Genomic DNA, 19,942 nt, shown 5'->3' with positions numbered 1-19,942 from the left:
AACTCTGGGTATATACCCAGAGGAATGGAAATCATCACGTCAAAGGGATACCTGCACTCCCAGGTTCATCGCAGCTCTGTTTACAATAGCCAAGACATGGAACCAATTGAAATGTCCATCGATGGATGATTGGATAAGGAAACTGTGGTACATATACACCATGGAATACTACTCTGCCATAAAAAAGAATGAAATTCTACCATTTACAGCAACACAGATGAGTCTGGAGAAACTTATGTTGAATGAAATAAGCAAAGCACAGAGGGATAAATACTGCATGTGCTCACTCATATGTGGGAGCTAAGAGAGAAAGAAGGAAGCAAAGACCACAGTAGTGTGTTGGACTTGCAGAGGGAGAGAACATTCCTTGGGCTACAAAGTGGACTTGGGGGGGGGGTATGAGGGAGGAAGTGGGAGGTTGGGGATAATTGGGTGGGGGACACGGGATACAAATGCAGTGTGTGGTAATGGGGATGCTGCCAGCATGAATCTGGCCCTCATATCATGGGCATGATGATCAGCTATGCATCTCATGAATATTCATAACCAAAAACCCCACCTCTGGTTAAAATATTAAAATGAATATACTATATTGATCTATTTTGTCATCTAATCACTGTATTACAAAAACAAAACATTTATTAAATCCTGAATTTAAGACACTCTTTGGGTTATGTACTGTGCTGTGAGTTATAGGTTCTGGAGAGACCACTCTATGTGTGTTATTTTGGGGAGAGTGGTTCTTGAATGTCATATTGGGAGAGTTTCTGATGATTCTTTATAGGGTTAGGTCCTATAGGGATATGTATTGTTGACTTCAGAAGCAAGAAGAGTGAATAGTATCCATACAAATCTGAGAAAGAATAAGACTTAATTGTATTTACTTTCAAGAAATCACAGTCCTAAAATAATTTTAAACTTGGAGACCAAGAGCTATAGTTGAAAGCTAAGGCACTGTATTGACAGGGCCATCATTGTGGGCTACTGAGTAAGAATATAGTAACATCAAAAGTGATAGGTGAGAAGCAAGGGATGTGATGTTGGGAAGACTACCAAGCTTGATGGGCAGGGTAATTATAGGGGCTGAGAAATATAGGGTGTTATGCTGTACAGGATTCACAGAATATTTAACGGTGCTTCCAGGGCTTCTCAAATGTGCATCTGAATTCCACTGCATCTTCTTTTTAACTGTTACAGCACTTATTTGTACCAGACGTTCTTCTAAATAATTTACAGTTGAATTTTCATAAAAACCTTGAGGAAGATAAAGTTAACATACTCATCTAACAAATGAGGAAATAGGTACAGAGAGCAACTGAGTTGGGGTTCAGGTAAGGCAGTCTGGTTCTTGATTCTGCGCTGTTAACCAGTGTACTAGATCTTTACTACTGGCATTTCAATTTATCATCTTAGAGTAAATAAGTATTTAATGTATTGCTTTTGAACACCTGCCTAATATTTTTGTATTTCCCCTTCCACACTTGAAATGAATTCAGTTTCCATTAAATATTAAATTATACTTTTTACTAAGAATATTTGAATTAGTATACATGGTTTTAGGGTTATATTCATACTTCTCAGAGTGAAACTGTAATCTCTGCGTACTTAAACATAATTTTTCCAAATTAAAATTTCTTGCACATTGCCAATACATGGTAGATAGCAAGTCTTTTTAATGATTCATTAACTGGTTGATTGCGTAAATGAATATATGCTTGTTAGAATAAGGGGAACACTGAACCAAGTTAAACTTCTCAATATCTATATCTATTTGCTACTTTAAAAACCATAGGCGTGTGAGTTGGTTTCTTAGGTATTCACTAATTCAACATATGAAAATATTCAACAGAGTGAAAAGATACCCAACAGAATGGGAGAAAATATTTGCAAAATATATATCTGACAAAAGATTAATATCCAGAAATACAAGGAACTCAAACAACTTTACAGCAAGAAACCAAATAACCCAACTAAAAAAATGGGCAAAGAAGTTGAATAGGCATTTCTCAAAGGAAGATGGCCAACAGGCACATGAAAAAGTGCTCAACATCACTCAGCATTCGGGAAATGCAAATCAAAACCACACTGAGATACCATCTCACTCCAGTTAGGATGGCTAATGTCCAAAAAACTGAGAATGATAAATGCTGGCGAGGTTGCGGAAAAAAGGAACTCTCATACACTGTTGGTGGGACTGCAAAATGGTGCAGCCTCTATGGAAAATGGTATGGAGGTTCCTCAAACAATTACAGATAGATCTACCATGTGACCCAGGCATTCCACTGCAGGGAACATACCCAGAGGAATGGAAATCATCATGTCAAAGGGATATCTGCACTCCAGTGTTTATTGCAGCACTATTTGCAATAGCCAAGAGTTGGAACCAGCCCAAATGTCCATCATCTGATGAGTGGATAAGGAAACTGTGGTTTATCTACATGATGGAATACTACTCTGCTATAAAAAAGAATGAAATACCGCCATTCGCAACAACATGGATGGACTAAGTGGAAATGATATTAAGTGAAACAAGTTAGGCACAGAAGGAGAAATACCACATGTTCTCACTTATTTGTGAGAGCTAAAAATAAATAAACACACAAACAAATAAAGTGGGTGGGGGAGAAGACACAACAATCACAATTCCTTGAACTTGTTAAGACAAGTGAACAGATATGATGTGGAGGGGAGGAGAGAGAGGGAGCGGGGAAAGAGGAATGGGTAAAGGGTCACAAAAATCAACTACAATGTATATTGAGAAGTTAGAATTTTTTAAAAAATGAAAATATTTATGCACTTATAAGAGAGCCATTAGAATAAGATCATAAAGTGATCTTTCCTTTATCACTTCTGTGAAAGTGAGGTTACTTATTCCTGAATATCCATCCTCCCAGTATTTTGTATTACTTCTTCCACCCTTTAAATGTTGAGCACTTAGAATTGACTTGATTTTTTTTCTCTTTATACACTTCATCAGGGATGTTCAACCTCATTTTCCTACACTATTTCCTATGTAACCATATGGTGCAACTCAAGCCAGAGGCCCGGGAATTGTCTTAGATTCTTTCCTTTCTTTCAGTTCCTACATCCACTCTTTTAACTTATCTCAATCATTTACTTCTATTTCCTGTGCCTCTGCTTTCATTCCGGCCCTTATCAAATCTTTCCTAAATTATAGCAATGATTTCCTATTTGGTCTCCCTGTTTCCAGTCTTGCTAAACCTCCCAACCTCACTCCTGCCTCAATTCTTTCTTTACATATAGAGAAGGATCTTTGTAATCTGAGAATTTGTCATTTATTCTACAATTAAAATCTTTTGGTATTTCACCAGTGCAGTCAGTATAAAGGCCAAATTCCTTAGCAAGTTGGTATGGCTTTCTAGGTTCTTACTTGGACAAACAGTAGGTGTTGTCCTGTAAGTAGAAGAATATTTGCAGGGCCGGCCCGGTGGCGCACTCGGTAGAGTGTGGCACTTGGGAGCACGGTGATTAGAAGAATATTTGCAGGGCCGGCCCGGTGGCGCACTCGGTAGAGTGTGGCACTTGGGAGCATGGTGATGTTCCCGCCGAGGGTTCGGATCCCATATAGAGACCGGTCCGCTCACTGGTTGAGCGCGGTGCGGGCATGACGCTGAGGGTTGCGATCCCATTACCAGTCACGAAAAAAGACAAAAAGGAAAAAAAATTAAAAAAAAGAAGAGTATTTGCAGAATGAGTGAATAAGAGAAGAATAAAAAAATATGAAGGTGATCACAATAATTAAATGAAAGTTGAGACAATTCAAATATCAAACATCTTAGCTGAGATTTTTTGAAAGAAGGGAATTAAAGCAAATAAAGTTGATACATTGTGTGGGGTTCAGGTATTATGTTTCGGTGATTTCTAATAATCCACACATACATTATGTCGGGAAAATTTGATCTTGAAAACCTCAAGATATAACATGATAACAGGTAACAAGATAGAACATGCTGTAATTTGATAACACCACCCAGTAAGTATCAATTAAACAAGTATTTAGTTATTGAACCAACTCCGCAATAAAGACTGACAGTGCAAAAATGAACATAACATAATTCTTGCCCTGGAGAACAATATAATCTGTTAAGGAAACAAACACTTAACCTGATCAATTACCATATGCTCTGGATAGACTCTCTAGGAGATATCAAGGAGATATTTAGAAAGGAGGCTCTAAAGTTTAGGATTGAGATTGGAGTTTAAATTATAGATTTGTTATAAAGGGTTTGTAGGTGTAGATTAGCTGATGTCATGTCGTGGATTATAATTTTGAAAGTATTCATCATCATAGGATACAATTTTGGGGATGGGGACAGTGAGTGAACCTGTACTTGGGAAGCAGGAGTAGTCGCTGGAGATGTGGCTCTTGTGTCAGGAAAGCTAAGAGAGAAGATTTTTGGAAGATGGGTGCTGTTGATATATAGAGTAGAGATGTGATGAAAATGATAACTAAGGAGAGGCCTGCCTTGAGATGTTTAGATTATGTTATTTGGCTTAGAAAACCACAGGTTTTCTCCCTCCAAAGGGACATTTGTGCATATTCTGTAGAGTGCAAGGTCTCCAGTTTTATTACACATAAGAATTATCTGGGGATGCTGTTGAAATGCAGATTTTGATTCAGTAACTCTGGGTTGAGACCTGAGATTCTGTTTCTAATTAGTCCCTGGTGATGCTAGAATTGTTGGTCTACAGACCACTTCTGAGTAGTGAGACTGTAGTGGTTAGTAAAAATGCATAACCACAAATTAGGAACTGTTTACTTTGAGAAGTTTTCTCTCCTTATAATAAATGGATATTGCAATTCCACATGGGGATTTTCACTGAAGCTGGAATAGAAAGTTCTGGCAGTTTGGATTCTGCTGTGTTTTGAACACCAGATGAGCTCCATAATGAAAGAAAATGAATTGTGTATAGCATTCTCTTCTTCCCTTCCATGTTCAGGAAAATAAAAAGCACCCCCTTGATATTCTACTTTATCAAAACAGATGATCAGGTACTTTCTTAATAGGACCCACAGTGAGTGTCAAAACATTTATTACTTTTTTGGTTTTGTTTTTGACATTTTTTTTTTTTTGACTACCCATTAGCTAGAAAAGGAGTCTTATTTGACAGCATTTCAGAAAAATATAGGCAGACATCAGTTGTGATGTCTGAACACCTTTTTTTTTACTGATTTTCTGACTCTGTTTACCCCCATTTTTTTCAGAGCTGTGTCTACACATCCCCATGTCTGTTTTCCTAATAAACTAAAAGTTAGCTGTGCCTCCTCACGTGCTTTTTTATGGATCTGTTATAAACTTGAAACTTGGGAAATGGTTTTACGAAAACTGTGGGGAAAAATGCTTTTCTGCTGCCTAGGGCGGTAGAGACAAAGAAAAATGTTAAGAAAAATAAAGGAAGCTATTAAGAAAGAAAGATTTTGAGTCAGAATTGAAGAGTTATGAGAGAGATGGGAAAAGACTGACCATGTAAGAGTTTGCAAAAGAAAAAAATTCAGAACATGAAATGTAAAAAGAAGATTCGCAATACTTCCAGGGAGTAAAGATAGAGTACTGTAGAAAAATAAGAATTAACCTGGCCTCAGCCTTCTTGTCAGTAATTTTGGATGTCAGAAGAGTAACATAGTGGAGCAATCAGTGCCTCTAGCACCAAGGGAATGTGATTTTTCATCTAGAATTGTCAGCCCAACCAAATTATTCACCAAGTGTTAGGGCAAATAAAGAGCTTTTCAGAACCACACTGCTCAATTCTTCAGTAAATAATATTTATAAGATTATATTATAGAACTTATTACTGGTTTTTGATTTTCAGAATTAAGCTATAGACAAACAAGACTCAAATGTTAATCCACATATTCTGAAAGATTACTTGCATGTGCATGCCAGTGAAATGAAAGAGGAATCCGAGAGAGGAAGTCATGGGATCCAAGAAACATTAGAAATAATTTAAGGGTGTAATTAAATTAAAAAACATGGTGGCAACTGCAGTATATACCTAGAAGACAATGAAGCAAAATCAGGTCCGTCAAAATTGGTATGCTTAAGAAATCGGGTGATCTTCATGATATGGTAAAGAGGATCTATGTTTTTATTTCAATTAGTTAAAAAAGGAAAAGCAAGTAGAAACTTCAAAAAAACCCCAAATCAAGTAAAATCCTAATCCAAATAAGAAGCAACCTAAATTAAGGTATAGGTTTATGGAACTGATTAGGGTATGAAGAGAAAATTTATTTGATTTTCACTTCTGACAATTTTCTTTCAAATGTCCCAGGACTGTTTTCTTTCTTATTGATTTTTCAGTAAATAATTTGTGTATATTTACAAAAACTGTCTATTGGTTCTCAATATTTAGAATCAATCTTTAGATAAAGCATGGAACACTTTGGTTTCAGAATATAACATCATTGTAGCAAACGGTAAATATAAAAAAGAAATAGTAGTGAAAGAGTGGAGTGATAATTTCCTTATTTACATACTGAGGAATCAGGTGGAATACTGTCTAAAATTATGAAGGTGAGAAGAGACAAAGATAAAGGATGAGTTAGCACAAACTCTCAGATGGCAGGAGTGAATAAATCCCCCCACTCCACGCTATATCCCAAGGAATGTTCTCTCCCTCTGCAAATCCAACGCACCGCTGTGGTCTTTCTTTCCTTCCTCCTTTCTCTCTTAGCTCCCACATATGAGTGAGCACATGCAGTATTTATCCCTCTGTGCTTTGCTTATTTCACTCAACATAAGTTTCTCCAGGCTCATCCATGTTGTTGCAAATGGGAGAATTTCATTCTTTCTTATGGCAGAGTAGTATTCTATGGTGTATATATGCCACAGTTTCCTTATCCAATCATCTGTCAATGGACATTTAGGTTGGTTCCATGTCTTGACTATTGTAAACAGAGCTGTGATGAACTGCGTTCCTAATCCCACTATTGATTATTTTGAATCAACATTATTTCATAAAAACATTCAAAAATATATCTCTAAAAAATAAAGTTTCTTTTCAACATTCACAATTCAAAATACTTATCACATTTTATAAATTATTAATTTCTTAGTTTCATTTACTATCCAGATGCTAAAGTTTCCTCAATTTTCTCATAAATTTCATATGGTTGTTTGAGTCAGGATCCAAATAAGGTTCTATACATCACAATTGGTTTTAAGGTTTTAAAAGACTCTATAGGTTTTCTCTCCACAATTTTTTCTGGCAATTCATTTGTTGAGAAAATTCGGTCATTTGTCCTGTTAAGTGCTCCATAGTCTGTGTTTTTATTATTGTTTTCCTGGAATACAGGTCTTTAAAAAAACATTTCTATTGTTTTATCAATAATTATGGTAATAATACACTCCCTATTACTACATTTATGCTATTGATTTAGTGATATATGACATATTATGATTTAAAGTGTATTAGTTTTCTCTAATAGGAGGAAGTAGGCAAACTCCCAATATCTATGATAGTCCTGGTATATTTTATTGAATCAATGAAATATCAGGAATTTTATTTATCTAAAGAAGATCACAAATCATTCACAATCTCTTTTTATTTTGTCAAACTGAACATAATATTTCAAATGTACTTTGATTTTTTTTAATTTTTAAAAGTTTTATATGGAAACATAATTCATTGTACATATCTGTGGGGTACCACATTGAATATCACCACCTGTGTGCAATATGTGATGCTCAAATCAGGATAATTAGTATATTCAACAGAACACGATTTAATCATTTTTTATGGCTCTTTACCAATAGAATGTACTATTAGGAAAGTTTCTGATAAATTCTTCTATACCCTCTAATAATTTAATAGAAGAGATTACCTTGGAGAAATCTTGCTATGTTGACAAATTTAAATAACTAAAGTTAAATTAATTTTTTTCATTACATGAAAGGGCACACACATAAAAGCATAGTTATGGAAGCTTGGAGATTTAATATGGGTCCAGGAATTGATGAAATATTGCATGGATTTGGGATCATTTAAATACAACTTGGTGTGATAGACACAGGCAGGAAGTATTGCCCTAGGAATTACAGCAGTAGTACTGACACAAAAAAGTAGAGAAGTCCAAGTGATGTTTGGGTAATGGTAAAAACTTCTCTTGGCTAAAAAAGTCACTAGGTGACTTAGACAGTAAAATGTAAGGGTGGAAACATGAGAACATACTACTTAGTTCCTTGAATTAAAAATTTACTTTAAATGTGTCACTAACGAGCTGGATGTTTTAAGAAATTTATTGCATCAATTTGGGCTTTTCTTCCTTCACCTATCATATCAGAAGACAAGCCTAGATACATTTTGAGGTCTCTTTTGGTTCATAAGCAACACAGCATTTCAGTTCCTGTAAGCCAGTAGTGTTGTGGGAAGAGCTGAAGGCTTTAGTTAGTGTGATAGACATGGAAATTGAAGGAGAACACAGATGCAGATGGATTTGTAGAGGTTGAGTCAGCATGACTAGGTTGGCTGCTCATCTGCAATAAATGAAAGGGAGCAGGGAAAAGTCAACTATTGAGGTTTCAAGCCCACATGAATGAAGAAAATTGTGGTTCTGTGAATAGAAATAAATAAATGAAAGAAAGGAACTGGTTAGGACTTGGGGGATAGAAGAAAGAAATGGTGTTTGATGTGGTGAGTTTGAAAATCATGTAAATGGACAAGTCTTTTGTTCAGTTGATATTGATAGCTGGGAAGTCTGAAGCAGAGGTTAATTCTAGAGGGTAGAATTTTAGTTGAAATCTTGGCAGGAAATAAAGTACTAAGTGAATGAGTGCATAAAAGTGTTTGAGGAAAGAGGACGTGCCCTTGGCTGCAGAGTGGGGGGTAGCATGCCTTTATGAGGTGAGGAAAGGAAGAAGTCCCGATGAAGGAAAGAGAAAATGAACAAAAACAGTGATAGATGAATCAGAAGAGCTTATTGGTATGACAGACTATGAATAAGAGAGATTCAAAAAGGTGGAGGGACCAACATGGTCAAATACAAAGATGTAAGAACACAGTGAGAACTGAACAAAACTCTGGTGTTCTTCAAGATAACAGCTTCACAAATGCAAGAGAAGTAGGGAAGAAGCTAAATTTCAAGAGATTAGAGTGAGAAAGGTTGGTACAAAAGTATAGACAGCAAGTTCAGTATTCTGTCTTAATAAATCAGAAAACACACATGGGCCATAAAAACAGATTGGTTTTGGCTAAATCATGTAACCCCTCTGGACCTTATTGTTTTTCTTTAAATTCGTGGAGGAAAAATCCATAAGATAGCTTCCATTCCCTGAAAAAAAGCACATGGTTTCATTGCTATCTCTCTTGCCAGTGTTTATTTTCAAGTTGGAGAGTATAAGATAAGATACAGTGGTTAACCTTTAGATGGTTCTCTCACTCTTAGGAAGACAAGTTGACTAAGAAGTTCACTAAAGATTTTTTCACTTTGAGAGCTCTTATTTTTTAAGTTTAACTTTTAAATTAATATCTCATTTCATTGAGATAGTTTTTTTTTTTAATTTTAAAATTATTCTCTGGTACTGTTATTGAGGTAATTTGGCCAGTTGTGGCCTGTTGTCTCAGTGCCCAATGTGGTTAGAATACAGAATGTGTTATAGGTATGTAATACTACAGAACATGCCAAGTGTGAAAAGTGCTCTGTGACCCTCCACATGAGGAGGTGTTCCTCTTGAGCTAGGCATTTTTAGAACCTGCATGCTCCAACCACAGACTAACTTAGCAGAGTAAGAATTAATTTCAAAAACACATTATTATCCTAAGAAATCCTTCCCTTGATTAAATACCCTCTGCTTGGCAGCAAAGCAACTGTATCAATTGCAGCAAGGCTCCAAGTGACCCTTCCCACCCTGATCCCAGCTCCCCCATGTTGTTCCTGTTTCTTTGGAGGCCCTGGAACTGCACACGCACAGGAACTGGGTTCATGCGAAGTCATCACAATTCGCCTGAGAAGTGATTCCCCACTCAGGTATCAACCCATGACTATCAAAGAGTGTGGAAACATGCCTTGGGTGTATTGGGCCTAACTAAATCCTTCGGAACTCTAACTCCAAAAGCCTTAGGTAACTCAGAAGTCAGTTTAACTTAATACACAAATTTGCATTTTGTTTATAAAGTATTGCTCTTCGAAAGTTGGCTTAAGTAATTCTTTCTTGTGTGTCTTTGAACAAAGATTTATGACTTAAAAATCATTAAGAAATGTAATTCCAGAATGCCCAGAATTTGTTATTAATATTTATTAAATTTGGTTTTGAAGAACTTAACTTTAATTTTAATTTTTATATAAATCTTTCTTCAGACAAAACTTTTTTTAATTTTTATTTTTTATTATTAGCATATTCATTATTACAAATCCTGATTTTTGTTTATGCCCTTTACCTGACCTATCACTCCCCCCAACGCCCTCCCTCCTGCCTCCCATATCTAGTATCCTCAGGTTTGTTCTCTTCTTCTGAAAGTTCAACATATTGTTGTGGTCTTTTCCTTCCTTCTTCTTTCCTTTCTTTCTCTCTCCCTCCCTCCCAGTTATGATTGAGAACATGCAGTATTTCTCTTTCCTTGTCTGGCTTATTTCACTTAATTTTCTCCAGACTCATCCATGTTGCTGCAAATGGAAGAATTTCATTCTTTTTTATGCCTGAATAGTACTCCATTGTGTATATATGCCACATTTTCCTTATCCAGTTGTCCGTTGATGGACACTTAGGTTCGTTCCATATTTTGGCTATTGTAAATAGGGCTGCAGTGAACATGGGAGTGCAGGTATCCCTCTGACATGACGATTTTCATTCTTTTGGATATATACCCAGAAGAGGGATTGCTCGATCATACGGTAGTTTTATCTGTAGTTGTGTGAAGAACCTCCATACTGTTTTCTATAATAGCTGCACTAATTTACAGTCCCACCAACAGCGTAGGAAGGCTCCCCTTTCCTTGCATCCTCGCCTGCATTTGTTATTTTCAGTCTTTTTAATGGCCAGTATGACAGGTGAGATGGTATCTCGATGTGGTTTTGACTTGAATTTCTCTGATGACTAGTGATACTGAGCGTTTTTTCATGTACCTGTTGGCCATTTGTATTTTTACCTTTGAAAAATGTCTATTCATCTCCTTTCCCCGTTTTTTAATCAGATTACTTGGTTTTTTTACTGTTAAGTTCTTTGAGTTCTTTGTATATTCTGGATATTAATCCCTGTTGGCTGTATAGTTTGCAGATATTTTCTCCCATTCCTTAGGTTGTTTTTCTGCCCTGTTGATTGTTTCCTCTGCTATGTAGAAGCTTTTTTGTTTGATATAATCACATTTGTTCATTTTTTCTTTTGTTGCTTGTGCCTTGGGGGTCTTATTCATAAAGTCTTTACCCAGGCCTTTGTTACCAGGAGTGTTTCCCCTATGTTTTCCTTTGATAATTTTATAGTTTAGAGTCTTATATTTAAGTTTTTTATCCATTTTGAGTTGATTTTGGTATATGGTAAAGGTGCAAGTCTGGTTTCATTCTTCTGCATATGGATGTCCAGTTTCCCAGGACCATTTATTGAAGAGGCAGTCTTTTCCCCAATGTATGTTCTTGTGGCTTTTGTCAAAGATCAGTTGGCTGTAAGTATGTGGGCTGATTCCCAGGTCTTCTACAGTGTTCCATTTATCTGTATGTCTGTTTTTATGCCAGTATCATGCTGTTTTGGCTACAATAGCTTTGTAATATAATTTGAAGTCGAGTAGTGTTATGCCTCCAGCATTATTAGTGTTTGCTCAGGACAAGACATTTTTTATTGTTCATTTCCTTAAGAAAATTTTATCAAGTACTAGAGACAAATTATAATTTATTAAACAGAAACTAGATTTTTTAATCACTTGGCTTTCAAAATATTTAGATCAGAAAGCAAATTAGAAGAGTTTACTAAAGAAACTAATGGCTCTCATCTCGTAATCTCCTTTTCACTTTAACCTTTTAAATAAAGAGATCCTTGAAGTTTTCACAGTAATTTACAAAGGTTGAATTTTTTTATAAGATGAATTAATGCTATTGAGAAATATTAATCATATCATGCAGCCATAATTTAAAAGTAAATGATGGCACATTTTATAGAGGGGTGTGCTGTGTTATTTCATAGTGCATTCATAGTCAAAGGTCATGGTGTATATGTTGCATTACCATAATTTTCTACTTAATTTGTTCTTTATACATGTTTATACATGTTTCAATTGCATTTCATTGACTCATAGTTTTCTTGTAAGTTTGTGCTTTCTTTCCATGTTCACAGAATCTCTTTAATTCAATTTCTCTGTTTCCCCTATACAGTCTGGCAGCCAGATATGCAACTCAGTCTAATCACAGTGGAATTGCAACCAGTCAAAAAAAGCCTACTAGGTCAGTTAATATCTCTAATTTATTGCTTGTTAGTGATATTCAAGTAAATTCCCAGTGATATTTTGTCCTATCACTCTAAATATTTTTTAAAATGACACATTTCTGGATGAAAACCTTAAAGCCCTGAATTCTTCCAAGCGGATATTCATATGCAGTCTCAGGGATGAGCATGTTGGTGTTAGACAATTAAATGAGTTTTGGTTTCTTCTGTCTTAGTGTAATTATACACAGTGCTATACTGGGCTGAAGTCTAGGTTCTAGGCTTAGAACAAGTAAAAAAATAAGTGTACCTTCTTTTCAGGTCACAGAGCCTAGAAGTTATACAACAAGATTATAATGCTTTTTGAGATGGTTATTCACTAATTATTGCACACTCTAGAGCATAATTGAGAAATATTGGCAGATTTTGGTAGAGAAGTTAGCACCAGGTCAGTCTGGATTGTTCTTCCGTCTGTAATAGTTTAAATTTTTGCTTCTTTATGACATGTATTTTAAAGACAGTCTGTTATAAATAAATGACAATGTATTATATACTGTTTAGAATCCATGATATCATATAAATATGTGTTGAAAGAGTTTGATATTTAAAAAAATGTTAAGATGCTGAAGGTGTGATGGTAGCATGGAACAACTGAGAAAAGCCAGAGCAAAAGTATTTTTCCCCTCTGATTATTCTGTGATTCTGTGTGTCATCTCACTCACTGGAGAAATATCCAGTGGTGGTTTATTAGTCATTGCTCCATTAATGAATCATATTAAGCAATGCTTGGCCACAAGGAGTACTTCCAATGCTTTGGTGCCTTTCCCCTTGCTTTGGTTTTCTAAGTTATGTTCATTTCCATAGTATTTAAAACAATTCTGGAAAGACAAATTTTAAAAGGTATTTAATTAAAATTAGAATTAATTATATAGATTAGGATATGTAAGGAACAGTGACCTTCCAAGTACAATGTGCATTTTTTTTATTAATCCTCCTAAGACTTGGATATGTAAAATATATTTTAAGTATTTTGTTTTAATAGAACATCTCTTTCTAGCTCTCTCTCTCTCTCTCTCTTTTTTTCTTTTCATCTCATTTCCCTTTTTATTACTTTGAGGAATGATCTGGAGGCTCTGGCTGCCTGTCAAATTAGGGTAATGAGAAGAACAAATGTATTTTTTAATTTGCTTTAATTTGTTCTTCTGAGTACTGAAGATCACTTGGCTTCACGGGTCACGGTAAAGATTAAAATGCATTTTAATTGCTTTCTAGAAATCGGTCAAGTTTTATTGAAGCAGGGCAAGTTTTGTGACAAAATTTGTTTATACATGTGAGTTAGGAATAAACTTTCTATGTCTATGGCTATGTCTACAGGAATGGTTCTCAGATTTATTATGATAGGGACATTTGGCCAAATTTATTAGTTGAGTTCTTTTTGCAGGGTGCAATCACTGGTACTGTAAATTCCTAGTATCTGTGGTTATTGTGCTATGCTTAAAAACCCTAATAGATCCATTTCAGCAAACTTAAATGCTGGAATCATTTGGAAAAGATTCTAATCTTATGTATGACACAACCTCTATATAGCAAAATAGCTGAAGGGACTATTTATTAGCCATATGTATTTAAACTAAAAAACAGTTGACATTTTGAAATTATTAACTGTTCCAAGAAATCAACACTTTTGTTTTTAAGCTAGTATTTGTGTTTTCCTGATGTTCACTCCATTTTGTAATACCTGTTACTATTATACAAGAATTTATATTTTCTAAGGGTTTGATTTCTTAATAAACTATGAAAATGATATAGTAAGGTAGTATTATAAAGGTGAGTTAAAATTTGAATATTGTCATAACTGGATATGAAATTTGGATATATTGGGAACCAATATAACAGATATAAACAATCTTTTACTTAAAAATTTCATAAAAGAAAACTAATAAAATCCAGTGCTGTATTCATAGGTTCTGGATTTTTTTTTTTTTTTCAAATAGGAATTTTCATAGTAGTACACAGTGACATTCACATGGTGGCAGCAAATACTAGCAAAGATGTTGGCAACCTTCGATATCATGTTTTCTAAATAGATTTTAGAATATCAATATTAATTCTTAATTTCTAGTTTTTAATTTATGTGGTTTGATTTTATTATACATATACACTGTATATTAGTAGTATAAAATCAAAATCTAGTAATTACATATTTTAGGCACAGTTAATAAAATAATTGGTAATTGAGATTTAATGTGGAAACTGCTTAAACAGTAAAATACATGACTCAAACTGATATTTAATTATAGTCCAAATAAAGTAACAGTAGGTCATGACCTCCTGTAAAACTGCCTCTAGTTGTAGAATAGTCTGTATATATCTCCTCATGTCTTGTTCATACACAAAGAGTAGCTGAAGCTACTGTCACTGTAGATATATTTTAAACTGTCATTCTGCTAATGGCAATTTTCTTCTTCTGAGACCTGCATCCCTTCTTGTCACATCGCCTGTGTGATCAGCTGGCCACACTTGTGAGATAACCAGCTAGCCTAGGTGCTTATTTTGGCAAGAGGATGAAAGAGTATTTTTGTAAGGCAGACCAGTCAGATGTACTATAACTCGTGACTGGGTCCCAGCACCATGCATTAGTTAGAGTAGCTAACTAGTTTAGATATTCAATAAGCATTTGCTGTTTGCAATTTGTTCAGTAGCTTTATTTTTGTTGTTATTAATATACAAGCTGACTTATGGTATGGCTATCTAAGATAAAAACAAATGCCCCATACACTAAAAAGAACAATTTAACTACAACAACAAATAGCTGATTTATATTTTAAGAACATAATAAAGCTAAATGTTATGATTTCCCTCACTTTTCATGTGATTGTTACATTATTTTTAAGGCAAAGTTTTATTCATCAGGGGTGGGGTAAGTATTAAAATTTTAATTAAAAGTTATTTTATTTTAATTTATCTACATTATTACTATTCTTTGGGGGTTATGTTTATTGAAAAGCAAAACAAGATTTTTCTGAACTCTAACCTTATGTTTAGTGATTTATTTGTCACTTAAACCATCATTTCCTGCTAAATAGATTTTAGAACATCATATATTGTGATTTTCCCATGAACTTTTCCCTACTCAGAACCCCCTGCTCCTATCTTTCATAATGTACAATAATGATGTAATTTTTCTCATTCTATTTCAGGCTTCCAGGGCCCTCTAGGGTGCCAGCTGCAAGCAGCAGCAGCAAGGTCCAGGGAGCTTCTAATTTAAACAGGAGAAGTCAGAGCTTTAACAGCATTGACAAAAACAAGCCTCCAAATTATGCAAATGGAAATGAAAAAGGTAAGTGTCCCCATGTTACATCATTATGGCACAAGCTTAACATAAGTCTCTGAAGAACATGCTAAATCTAATATTTGAGCAGTGTGACTGCTTTGGGGATGGAAATGTTACCAGTGGAGTTACCTTATGTTTCCTGACTGCCCCCTTCTGATTTCTGGCTTTCTTTAGGACTTTTCTTATCTGAAGACCATTTTAAAGAAATAAACTCATTTGTATTAAAGTGGTTAATTATATACCCAAGTATAAAATCTCTTTCTCAGAAACAATTCCTCCCAGATGTATATAAATAGCATTTTCTTATGCCTTTTCATCTTTTATGAAAATTTATCCTGAAATCATATAGCTATATTGAATTTACTCGAATCCTTAGCTTCAGTTAATATAAGTGCCATAAACATTTTGGGCAGTTAAGTTTGCAGCATCAAAAGTTGAGGCATCATTATGATAGCTATTTATCTTTGACAGCAGCCAGGCACAGAAACATCATGACCTTAGTTTTCCCTAAAAGACAAATTATTTATGTTTGTTTTCCTGAAATAGTGCATAATATACGTATCAAGTCATAAAATCATTAGGAAGAAAGGACAATTAGTGGGAGTCTGTGTTAAAGGTAGATTATAAATGAACTGTGTGCTACACAGTTCTCTATGATGTGCAAAATGTGCATTTCAAGGGCTGCTGGCTTGATGCCTGTCACTGTAGAGCTGGAGTGACAGGGGAGAGGATGTGCAGTTTACACCTGAACCATGAGAAATTCAAAAAGTTGTACTGCTGTAAGCGGTGTGACTGTGTGAGGCACTGGAGCGTTCTGCTAGATTTTGAGTAAGTTTTTTTCACTTCAATAGAACTTTAAACTTCTCTTTATAGTATTGAACTTTATATAAAACAAAACATGAAATTAAAAAGTGGCATATATTTATGGTTAGTAGAATGCTTAGCAAATTTGGTTTGAGCCATTCAACCAAGTAGAAACTTTGTTTTGATTGGAGTAGATAAAATTGCAAATTGTTTCTGATAGGTGAATGATAAGTTGGGCATGAATTGACTGATGTGTTCCATACATTAGACAATTTTTTTGAAAATCTTCCCCTCCATCCAAAGCAAAGTTTGACAGACTGTAAATCCCTGTGAACAGCGCAGTGTGTCCTGATCCCTGAAAGATCCCCAGCTCTTCAGTTCAATGAAAAAAGAAAAAAGAAAAGAAGTGTGTATTTGGAAGTTAGGAGTTTCTCTTTAAAATAAAGATAAAATCTTTGATTTAAGATCCTAAGAAATATTACTGAAGACTTCTTCCTTTTCTGGGAATTAGGGAGATAACAGTTCCTCATCGAAAAAACATTTTCGCTTGTTTTGTGACTTTCCTAGAGTGTTGTACAGGTTCAAGCTAATACTTCCTGTATATACTATGAAGTTTCTAGGGGAAGCTAACAAGCTAAGAATAGAGATGTTTTGAGTAGACTGTCAAAGTGTCCGGTTAAGCTAAGTGATACCACAGTTGTATGATATTTTTAGCAAGATATTACTAATTTGGCAGAAAGAAATACTTTAGATAAACTAACACTTTGATATCAAAATGTACCTGAATTTTTCTGTAATGTGAAAATCTTTTCTTTAACTTTGTTTCTGGTGTCTAAAAGAAAAATCTAAAGATTTTTTCTTTAACTTTGTTTCTGGTGTCTAAAAAAAAAATCTAAAGATAGACAAAAACTCATATTTTTCCATGGCCACTCAACCTCTGTACCTATATTTAGAAGCTATTGCAAAATTAGAAAGTAGCAATATTTACAATAACCACAAGGTGGAGACAGATGTCATATAATGTATAGTCTTTGATCATATAAATTTCTTTTTTTAAAAAAAATTATTAGTTTATTTATCTTTTTATTTTACTTCTCAATATACATTGTAGTTGATTTTCATGCCCCTTTACCCGTTCCTCTCTATCCCCTTCCCTCCCCTCCTCCACATTATATCTGTTCACTTGACTTAAATAGTTCAAGGAATTTTTGAGGTTATTCTGTCTCCCCCCCCATCTTGATTTGTATGTGTGTTTTTTTATTTATTTATTTTTAGCTCCCACAAATAAGTGAGAACATGTGGTATTTTTCTGTGCCTGAGTTGTTTCGCTTAATGTAATTTTCTCTAAGTCCATCCATGTTGTTGCAAATGGTGGTAAGTCGATTTTCTTAGGTACATATATACAACAAAAGACAAGAGCTTTCATGACATATTAACCATTACTTTTAATTCCAACTAAAAAATTCTAAAACATTTAAAGTGTGTGACCTCCCATTCACAAATATTTATAATACATTAGATGTAGGAGTTAAATGTCTATGAACTGCCAGTAATAACTAAAGCTTAAATTGCATCATATGATATAATACAGTAATCCGGAATTTGTTTTACCTGCAATATGGCATTTGCTATTAAATATAGAATTACAACTTAATGTCAATACATCCATTATCAATGTTTCTAAATTAATTATTGTGTAATGCCATTTAAATTTCCAAAATATTATCTTAAATTATAAAAGTAGGCAAACAATGATAAATATTACATATAAGACAATTTATAATTTGTTCTGTACCCAAATCATACATCCATTTGATAAAGATGTTTGATTTAACCTTTCTTAAAAATTTTTATTTATTTACTTATTTATTTTAACTTCGCAATATACATTGTAGTTGATTTTTGTGTCCCTTTACCCATTCCTCTTTCCACCCTCCCTCTTTCCCCTCCCACACCCAACTACATCATATCTGCTCACTTGTTTTAACAAGTTCAAGAAATTGTGATTGTTGTGCCTTCTCACCCACCCCCACCATTTACTTGTTTGTATATTTATTTATTAGATCTCACAAATAAGTGAGAACATGTGGTATTTCTCTTTCTGTGCCTAACTTGTTTCACTTGATATAATTTTCTCTAAGTCCAACCATGTTGTTGCGAATGGTAGCATTTCCTTCTTTTTTATAGCAGAGTAGAATTCCATTGTGTAGCTACACCACAGTTTCCTTATCCACTCACCTGATGATGCACATTTGGGCTAGTTCCAACTCCTGGCTATTTTAAATAGAGCTGCAATAAACATTTGAGTATAGGTATGCCTTCGGCATGATGATTTCCATTCCTTTGGGTATATTCCCAGCAGTTGGATAGCTGGGTCATATGATAGATCTATCTGTAATTGTTTGAGGAACCCCCATAACATTTTCCATAAAGGCTGCACCATTTTGCAGTCCCACCAACAGTGTATTAGTATTCCTTTTCCTCTGCAACCTTGCCAGCATTTATCATTCTCAGTTTTTGGATATTAGCCATCCTAACTTGAGTGAGATGGTATCTCAAAGTGGTTTTGATTTGCATTTCCTGAATGCTGAGTGATATTGAGCTTTTTTTCAAGTGTCTGTTGCTCATTAGTATATCTTCCTTTGAGAAATGCCTACTCAGCTCCTTTGCCATTTTTTAGTTGGGTTATTTGGTTTTTTTGCTGTAAAGTTGTTTGAGTTCCTTGTATATTCTGGATATTAATCCTTTGTCAGATGTATATTTTGCAAATATTTTCTCCTACTCTGTTGGTTGTCTTTTAACTCTGATAATTGCTTCTTTTGCTGTGCAGAAGCTTTTTATTTTGATATAGTCCCATTTGTTTACTTTTCCTTTGGTTTCCTGTGCTTACGGGGTTATAGTCATGAAGTCTATACCCACTCCTACTTCCTAGATTGTTTCCCCAATGTTTTCTTTAAGGAGTTTTATTGTTTTGGGATGTATATTTAATTCTTTAATCCATTTTGAGTTGATTTTGGTTTATGGTGAGAGGTGTGAGTCTAATTTCATTCTCCTGCATATGAATATCCAGTTTTCCCAGTACTGGGAAAGGTCTCTTGCTGAAGAGGCAGTCTCTTCCCCAGTGTGTAGTCTTGGCACCTTTGTCAAAGATCAGAGGGCTGTAGGTGTATGGGTTGATTTCTGGGCTCTATTCTATTACATTGATGTGTGTCTGTTTTAATGACAGTACCATGCTGTTTGGTTATTATAACTTTGTAGTATAATTTAAAGTCAGGCAGTGTTATGCCTCCAGCTTTATTTATTTATTTATTTATTTTTGCTTACGATTGCATTTGCTATTCATGGTCTTTTGCTATTCCATATAAATATCTGGATAGGTTTTTCCATTTCTGAGAAAAATGTCATTGGAATTTTGATGGGGATTGCACTGAATCTGTAG

The 19,942-nt window shown here is 34.7% G+C and overlaps 1 protein-coding gene across 1 annotated transcript in view; it reads left to right on the top strand.

Moving 5' to 3' along the window:
• NAV3 (neuron navigator 3) overlaps nt 1–19,942 on the top strand; it is a 241,905-nt gene that overhangs the window by 16,571 nt on the left and 205,392 nt on the right. Inside the window, exons 2-3 of the mRNA XM_008576825.1 lie at nt 12,317–12,385; nt 15,566–15,705. Coding sequence (XP_008575047.1) covers nt 12,317–12,385; nt 15,566–15,705 — 209 coding nt within the window. The remainder of the gene's footprint in view (nt 1–12,316; nt 12,386–15,565; nt 15,706–19,942) is intronic.

Source organism: Galeopterus variegatus, unplaced genomic scaffold, assembly GCF_000696425.1.
Source record: "Galeopterus variegatus unplaced genomic scaffold, G_variegatus-3.0.2 Scaffold1411, whole genome shotgun sequence".
Taxonomy (NCBI): Eukaryota; Metazoa; Chordata; class Mammalia; order Dermoptera; family Cynocephalidae; genus Galeopterus; species Galeopterus variegatus.
The sequence above is the reverse complement of the archived record's forward strand: the minus strand, read 5'-3'. Positions and strand labels throughout refer to the sequence as shown.